This window comes from Porites lutea, chromosome 14 (assembly GCF_958299795.1).
Source record: "Porites lutea chromosome 14, jaPorLute2.1, whole genome shotgun sequence".
Taxonomy (NCBI): domain Eukaryota; kingdom Metazoa; phylum Cnidaria; class Anthozoa; order Scleractinia; family Poritidae; genus Porites; species Porites lutea.
In genome coordinates, this window is record NC_133214.1 from 3,425,790 (window position 1) to 3,434,935 (window position 9,146).

General features: G+C 40.6%; 2 protein-coding genes across 2 annotated transcripts in view; one reads left to right on the forward strand and one right to left on the reverse strand.

Moving 5' to 3' along the window:
* LOC140925020 (CSC1-like protein 2) overlaps positions 1–9,146 on the forward strand; it is a 46,545-nt gene that overhangs the window by 4,287 nt on the left and 33,112 nt on the right. The window contains exons 4-6 of the mRNA XM_073374981.1: positions 177–354; positions 1,291–1,522; positions 3,479–3,808. Coding sequence (XP_073231082.1) covers positions 177–354; positions 1,291–1,522; positions 3,479–3,808 — 740 coding nt within the window. The remainder of the gene's footprint in view (positions 1–176; positions 355–1,290; positions 1,523–3,478; positions 3,809–9,146) is intronic.
* LOC140925137 (melanocyte-stimulating hormone receptor-like) lies at positions 5,506–7,580 on the reverse strand. Its single transcript, XM_073375092.1, has one exon. It carries the CDS (start codon positions 6,924–6,926, stop codon positions 6,030–6,032), a length of 897 nt encoding a protein of 298 aa, XP_073231193.1. The 5' UTR covers positions 6,927–7,580; the 3' UTR covers positions 5,506–6,029.

A 9,146-nucleotide genomic window follows, 5' to 3' on the forward strand; every position in this document is an offset into this window, starting at 1 on the left:
AAATTGGATGGCATCTGTTTTTTACCATTGGATTCGCCACTGCTTTCAAAATTTAGGGTCTCCTGTAGAAAATATTGTAATTTTATGCTGTGTCGCTTTCTTAGTATTGCTTCACAATACAGCAAACTTTTTGTTGATTTGTCTTTTATTCTTTTTTGTTTCCACATGAAACCTAGGGCCTGTTTTCATGGATCCTTGTTTTCATAAGAGTCTCTGATGAGCACATTCGACTGAAGTGTGGTATAGACGCATTGCAGTATATAGTTTTTCAGAAGCATCTTCTGGTTTATACAGTCATTATCTTCTGTCTCTCCATTGGTATCATCTTGCCTGTCAACTATTCTGGAACTAATGGTGAGAAACAGTCCGGGGGAAAGGGGGTGGGGGGGGGGGGTACTCCAGATTTCAAGTGACAAGGGTGATTGAAGGAGTTTTTGGGTTTCAAATTTTCAGTTGGGGGATTTTTTTAGGTAGGAAAATTTGGCAAGTATTTTTGGAGTGGCTTGTTTTAAATGGGGAGTTTTGGGGTTATTCAAAACAATCTGAAGACTTGTGGCAGTGCCCGCTTATCTGTAGTTCTGCGAATAAAGTACAACCAAAACTTCTTGTGTTATATTATTGAAGCTTTCTGGAAACTTTTAAGGCTCAGAAATTTGGCTGGGCGTGAGATTTATTTGGGGTTAATTTTTGATCCAGGGATTTTTTTGGAGTTTGGTTTTTGCCCCCAGTCAATAATCCCTGTCACTTTAAATACGGATTACCCCCCCCCCCCCCCCACCACCACCACCCACCTGCTTACTAAACCTTTCTTTTTCGTTGCCTTTATCCCTGTAGTGGATGCTCGAGTTCGCTAGTAGCGTTACCACGCAAACCAATACTACCTTTTTTCGTTGTCATTTTTATGTAAATGTGTAATAAAGTGTTGCAATAAAACGCAAAACAATTCTTGATATGCAACCATTTCGTTGAAAAACAGACAGTTTCATGGAAAACGCGTGACCAAAACACACAGCTACCCATTGAGAGGCTTCACATGCATGCTGTCCCTTGATTAGCCGGACCACCTACCCCTCCCCTAAGCCAACATTTTGCCCTAAGTGAGAAGTAAATGCTGATGTTGGCTTAGGGGAAGGGTAGGTGGGGATGATCCAATTAGCCTCCCACGGACACGTTCTTTCGGCTCGTCACGCGTGACGTTTTTGGGGAAAGAACGCGTGACGAAGCCCTAAGAATGTTTGTGTGGGGTGGCTACCCCTTGGTAACCACAAGTACTATTCTTTTGTCCATTAGAGCCTGACAATAACTCTTTTGGAGCAACCACAGTGTCCAACTTGAAGCCAACCTCAAGCATCTTCTGGCTACATACAGTATTTGGAATCATTTACTGCGTTATTATGGTGGTTACCCTGCGACATTTCAGCAACCTTTTTACTGCGGAAAGTACTGACGATTCTACCAAGACAATTATGATTACAAACATTCCTAAATCTGTGACAGCTGACTTGATAAAGCAACATTTTTGGTAAGGAAACAGTTTTGTGTTAAACTAGCCTGAGGGCGCGTTCTTAGACTACGAGCAGTTTGCGTTAAGCGAAACGCGCAAGACATGGAAAATGACGTCGCTCATGACTAAAGGCGCGAGATGGGAGAGGCTGCCGCCCTCCTTTCTCGCGTCTCTCGATGCTCGCGCTCGCATGCATTCCCCTTACTAAATCTGTAGAGAAAGAGGGACTGCTCACAGTCCAGCCAGGTGTCCATTTGGGATATATCATGAGAAGTCAATTTTGAGTGGCACGGCGAAAGGAGACGAGAGACCTTAGCCTGTTCCAAGCGTTCAGATAGTGGAGAGCGGTGCGAAGTAAAGAAAGCAATGAAAAGTAGAGGGGGACTTCGCACCGCTCTCCACTATCTGAACGCCTGGAACAGGCTAAGAGACCTTTGCTCACCACTCGAAATGGAGAGTTTGCTTGCAGGCTTAAATAAAACCCTCTTTCACAGTCTACACTGTTATCCTCTTTAGAGGGCATCTGCGCACTAGAATGCACTTCGCTAGCAAACTAGAATGTGTACTGGCGGATCCAGACCGTCACATAAGGGGGAGGGGGGCGGGGGAGGGCGGTCATCCACACCCTGAGATAATGGGGGGCCCGGTCTTCAAAACAATAAGGGGTGGTTGCAATTCCCCCTGGCTCCTTCCCTGGATCCGCCACTGATGTGGGCAAGTTAAAGGGGTAGGGTTAGGGGAGGAACCAGGCCCCCATGGCCCTCTTTTATTTTCAATAGAAACTGCGCCACCTCCCCCACCCCCACCCCCTTTGAGCTGATCGCACTTTATTCTCGCCTCTTTATTCCTCTGCTCCAGACATAACTAATCGATGATCAATGACATCAATTGGTAATCAATGAGTAATCGATGAGTAATCAGTCGATTAGTCATTGATTATTGGCGATGATCAATGAGGAATCGATGAGTAATTGAAGCCCAAAAATTTTGTGGCCTATCGATTACTCATCGATGACATCGATTACTCATTGATGTAATTGATTACTCATCGATGACCCATCGATTACTCATCGACTATTATACTGCGAACGAAAGACACTTCTCTTGCTTTCTTGTACCATTTTTGCAAAACTGAACAACCTTGACGGAGCAACCGTCAAGGTATGGTTCAACAACAAACGGCAAAGAGATACTGGAGAACCTTCTGAAGCTTAATTTCCATATACTACTTAAGCTAAAAAAAAGAACAAACCTGAAAACATCTGTTTACATTTAAGTTTTTTTTAATTTTGTTTTTCTTCGCCAAATACGTTTGCAGCCACGAGATGATATCGATGAGTTATGGATGAAATCAGTGACTAATCAATGCAATCAATGACTAGTCGATGCAATCGATGACCACAAATTTTGTGGCCTATCGACTAGTCATCGATTACTCATTGATCATCGGCAATAATCAATGACTAATCAACTGACTACCTATCGATTACCTATTGATTACTCATTGATTTCATCGATGTCATTGATGTCATCGATTAGTTATGTCTGGTCTGCTTAACCCTTAGGGACCCATTAAAGATGGCGGCACTGTGCTCGTTTCAAAACTGCCTCGCTCCTAGTCGCTCGCGATCACTTTTTGGGGGATATTTGAGTCAGGCGAAAAGAGTAGTTGTGCTCTGCGCTTGTTCCCATTATCCTCTCTTGTGCTGCAGGCCTTTTCTGTATCTGAGTAGGAGAATGTAAGTGACCACCCGACTCATGGTCTTATCTCTATGTTCGCTGTATGTACAATATTACACAAGTATCGTTACGATAACTTAGAAATTGCATGCAATAAATTCTTTTTGTTTGTCTGGAACCTTCTCTGAAGGGATCAAGAGATCCCCTGTAGTTAAATTCACGTCAGCAACCACTGACTCTTTTTTGTGGGAGGTCGCTTTTTCGATGCTTGACTGCGTATTGTTCTTCTTGTAGCGAGATTTATGGAGAGGCTCAAGTCCTTGAAGTTCAAATTGCCTACAACTTCAGGAAACTCAAAGATGCTCAAAGGAAGGTGATTGCAGCGCAGATGGGCCGTCATCACTGTGAGGAGCTGCTTCAAAAGACAGGAGAGCGTCCTTTGACCACCATCAGCACAAACAAGGTGTCGCCATGCCAGTGTTGTGGCGCCAGTCATGTTGACGGAATAGAATATTTCACTGAAGAGGAGGAAGATGGAAAAATGGAGGTGGATCAACAGCGACAGAAGCTGAAGAGTTTGGGGATGGCTTTTGTGACATTTGAAAACGCAAAAGTTGTTCAAAGGTGAGAAGAATTTTTTTTTCACTTCGGGAGATCGTTTCCGCCCTACCCTACCCCTTGGGGAGCTTTGTCTTGTCTTGGTGCATGCTTTATATCATGGCTTATCATTCACCTCAGCTTTTTCAGACTTTTTCTTATGTAGATGCCCCCTTTTGTTTGTATAGCAAATCCTGTAAGTGCCTCAAACGGAGCGTGAAATTTGATCGTTTCGTTTCGCTTTTTATCGTACTGTTTTGTCTTTTTTCAATTGCTGCGGTTGTTTTTACCTTTTCTCAAGTACTTTATTCCAGCATCTGGTTTTCCCGCTGTTCAGCCCACTTTGTGAATTAAAAAGAATACTTAAAAATGTTAAAAGTAGTAGGCCTAATTCATTAACGGTAAAACACAACACACAGACGAGTGTTTGCACTTGATGGAAGCACTGACAGCGAGCCTAGTCGTGGCGTCAAAAAGTCTCCCTATTTTTGCGTTAATAAATGGAGGGAAAAAATCATCTGTGTTTTATTATACTCACTATAAATGAGGTCTTAATAAAACCTCATTAAAAATTAACGAAAGTAATGAGCAAACTCATCTGGAAATGGCCTTTTAGCTTAAGTGGCAGAAAAGAAAACGTTTTAAATTAACAAGACGCATGTAAGCAGTCACGTATTTTTCAAGTTTTTTGATTTCAGGCTCCTGATTTCCGTGCAACTTAGTTTAGCTTCCCGTCTCTTTTCTCGTTACTATGAACTCGTTTTATAAGGTCATTACCTTTTTTTCATCAAGAATTGGAGAGAATATTCCCGATTAATTATAAGTAGATCATTTTTTCAGAAAGTAGGAGTTTTAATTTAAGTCTATCTGGCATACAGTACAAAACTTTCAAGTTTTGAAGTTTTTTTTTTTCGCCTCCATACAAACTATACCGAGGTGGATTCAACGCGCTAGAAGGAAACTTTATATCAAAACACGTACCCTGCGAGCAAATTGTTCTCCTTTGCATGGCTTTTAGCGTTAACGAAGTCGTTCGCATCCGACGCTTGTCTGTCGCGTACTTGGACGACTAATTAGACGCATTAGAAAGTACCTTTCGTACAAGAGTGCACAAAGACTAATCTTAGTACTGGTAATTTACTGTAACGTTTACGAAGTCGTTCGTATCCGGCGCTTATCTGTCGCGTAGTTGGCCAGAGAGAAACATCTGCTTGCATGGTACAACAAATGACGACAAACTGTACATTTTTACATCTTAACCGTAGAGATCCTTCGGCCAGACGCAATTGGAACAGTTTAACGGGCCTTTAACTATTGTACTAAAACAAGAGAGAATGAGATCTCTCTTGACTAAAACAAGTACGCTCTCCTTTAAATTGTATCTTTCTATGAGAGTTCTTGCCCGAGACTGCCTTCGGAGTTCGTTTTCGACATTTCATTGTTTAGTATCATCACAATAGGTCAAAATCTCATTCTGGAAAATGCCGGAAAAAAACAGCACCGTGCGAAAATAATAATGAAGAAGTTTCATTTGAATGGTCACACCATAGGATTTTGTTCACATAGAGAATAGTTAGAGCCACCTTTTACAGCGTAATAAGCGGTACCACAGAAAAGTACTGCTCAGTAACTTTTATTTGAATGGTCGCACCATAGGATTTCATCCACGGACTCATAAGTTAGAACCACCTTTATTGGAATGGTTACATCGTAGGACTTGGTTAACAGACGTAAATTATACATTTACACTCCATGTCCCAGTATTGACTGTAGTGATGTCGAATTCATTGTCAAGTTCTACAAATATCAAGTGAAGGCAGTCACGGTATCAGAGTAGTACAGGTCATGTTTCACGTTTTTGTTCAACAACGCTGCACTTTTAAGCACATATTCTCTCCTCCCTTTAGCAGGCATTAAAACGTTCTGAGTCTAATGTATTAAACCACGGTTAAGATCCAGAGCAAACATGGGTTGTCTTCTTTCTATATCGTTCTCTAACTAGACTTCTTGGTTTTCTAGGACATTAAATTTGATGGTAATAGCATGTCTCGTGTTCACATCCTACTCAAAGCGTAAAATTGGGCACTTTGACGTCCTAGTCGTGCAACGAAGGCAAAGAAATGAAGAAAAAAAGCGTAATGTACGTGCTATTTGTCGTTGTTTTGTCAATCTAAACCTATTGCTTTTTTTGCCGTTCTTGTTGACGTCGTTGGTTAAGCTCCTTAATGTGCTTTATGCGTCGCCTACTTCAGTTCTCATTCAGTGGGTGAAACAGCTGCTTCGTTGTTTTGACAATCGCTTCTCTAAGTTCTCGGAGCCGCCAACAATACAGAAAAGGATTAAAAGCAGAGTTCATGAACGTTAAAGTTGAGGAAAATGTCCATTCGCGTTTCCATGGTACTTGCAATGTTCCGAACAGAGTCAGTAAAACAAAGGCTGGAAAATAACAAAATAGCATACAAATGTAAAATATAAACGTACTCATTGCGCTTTTCTTGACCCGTGACAGTTGCATTTTGTTTCCATCGTTTCCATTTTCCACAGCGTTATGTTGAATGTTTATCTGTTGCTGGTGAACGCGAGCAATTCGATAAATTTTTGCGTATGAAGCTGTGCAAATGATAATGCAAACGGCCGAAAATACACCTGCCATTAAGTGAAAAACATACTTGTCCCAAAGGTAAAACCCTAAAGACAGGAACATGACTAACCAGATTGTTCCTACGGTGTATTTGACTCGAGTGTTGGTCACTATGATGGCGTATCGCATGTGATAGTGAAGCGCCAAAACGCGGTCCACACTGATGGTTGTTATTGTTCCAAGAGACACTCCAGCGACAAAAAATCCTATCATTGCTGATAGACGGTATAATATAGGGTTTTGCGTTGTTAGGCTTGTGATTTCATCCGCAATAAAAAGTGGTTGTGCTAGGAGACCAACGAGAAGATCCGAAAACGCAAGGCTTGCCAGCATAATCATTAAGGTTGAGTGTATGGAAGGCGTTCTGAAGATGGCGAGCAGGACCAGAGCATTGCCTAAGATGGATATTAGTATCAACGGAGCATTAAGCACAGAGTTTATGATAACTATAGTTTCCGCTCTGCTGTGATCGGAACTGTTTCTTCCGTTATCACTAAAATTCATGATGTCTCTCCTTAAAAGATCGTCAACGATTTATACACACCTTTGCGTTTGTGGCCCCGCTTATAAACCACTCGTGATATGGTGTGGGAACTTATTAACGGGATGAAAGCTCGGTTTAAAATGCATCCTGTCTGCGTAGAAATTGTTGAATCATACCAATTGCTAATCATGTTCGCTTTTCGATCAAATACCTATTTCAGTTTTGCCTGGGGTAACTTTGTGTCAACACCTGCGGTTATAATTTCTCAGATCGTATGTTCTTATGCAAATTGCAAGTTGAAGCACTAGACTCGAGACTTCGATATAAATAGCGGAGTCTTTGTTTCCTTCATCACTCGGGTGTTGTCAAAAAATCTTGCCTGTATCATGAACTGCGACATTGTACTGATTGTATACAGCTAACCACACTGTTTCTCAAGTCAGGTGACGTTAAACTGATGACTTCACGTCGCAGTTCTTCATGCAGACACGATTTTATGACAATAGCAAAGTAAAGAAATAAACAGTCATTTCTACGTCTCGAAACTAGCCCAGACGACGCCGTTTTTAAATTTGTTTCACTAAAAGTGCTGCAATTTAAGATTAAAGAAAGATGCAAATTTTTAATTGGTAGCATAATGGAAAAAAAACCACTAGCAAACTGAAACAAAACAAAACCAAAACCAAAGAAGGTAAAATGATCAAATGAACTTTTAAATCACTTTTTTAGTGTCAAAACCTCTGTTACCTTATCTAGACAAATGAAAGTTGCTAAGTAGGATTAAGTAACTATTTACATCACTGAGGACACGTAAATGGGAATAAAGCTGATAAAGTAGGCGAAGTATTCACTACTTTATTGTATACCCTGAATATGCACAATACAGTGTATATGTAAATTCGGATGTAGCCTTTCTTTCAAACAGATTCCTAATCCACTTTCTTGAAAGCAAGAGAAATTAGTAGTTAACTTGTTAGAGCGCGAGATAAATCGTCAAACCGTGAGACTCGTGACAAGCTCATTGGTAATGATGGGAAGAACCGACATCAAAGGATCAAAAAGCAACGTCGCTATGAACTCTTGGCTGTCACAAGCCATGTATGCTTACTAGTTCAAACAAGTTCGCATTTTGACATTGCGTTATGATGCGTTTTACGCTAAGGAAACTTTTTTCAATTTGAAGAAAATCGAACAAAAGCAAAATATTTGTGCACTTTTGCGTCCTGTTCTGTTGTGATTGTTTTATTTATGCACTTGCCACTGATATTTCCCCTGATCCCCGTCTCGACCCGTAATCCCGACGACGAATATCAGCTTATTTCGGTACCGAAAGTGCCTCACAGAGGATCAAGACTCCCTCAAATATTTGGATAAGTACTTGTTACGGCCAAAAAGGTCATGTGACAGGGTCAAACCAACTGTGGACAAACTGTGAAACCTTAAAAAGACATTCCCCGATTTCCACATCCTAAAACCGTATCTCGATCACAATTGCAATCCCGAATCTCACTTCGATCTTTGCAAGCTGTTTATATCTGTTTTGCTTTTATCTACTCTTGTAACCTTTCTGATCGCAGTAAGTAGATCTAAATATGTTCTTTACGGCCAGCTACTAATTTCGAAAAAAAAATTTCTAAGAGAACCATCAAAATGTGCATTAAAATGTGCATACAACACACAATTTTTTTTATGTTTTTATTTGTCATCAACATTTTTTTCATTTGTCCGCAATAATCGATTGTCATCATCCATAATCGATTGTCGCGTCGATTTTCGATCAATGATCGATTATAATGGTTGATTGGCACACCACTATTTAAAACCCAGAGAAAAGAACTGCTTAGTAGCTTTCATTTGAATGGTAACACCATAGAATTTCATCCACAGACTCAAAAGTTGGAACCATACTACTAAGTAGCTTTCATTTGAATGGTCACACCATAGGATTTCATCCACGAACTCAAACGTTAGAACCACCTTGTACAGCAAAATAAACAGCACCACAGGAAAGAACTGCTCAGTAGCTTTCATTTGAATGGTTACACCATAGGATTTCATGTACAGACTCAAAAGTTAGAACCACCTTGTACAGCATAATAAACAGTACCACAGGAAAGTACTGCTCAGTAGCTTTCATTTGAATGGTAACATCATAGGATTTCATCCACAGAGTTAAAAGTTAGAACCACGTTGTACAGCATAATAAACAAAACCACAGGAAAGTACTGCTCAGTAACTTT

What these genes read in the sequence shown, in the direction of transcription:
- LOC140925137 (XM_073375092.1), bottom strand. Translation starts at nt 6,926, where the DNA reads ATGAATTTTAGTGATAACGGAAGAAACAGTTCCGATCACAGCAGAGCG.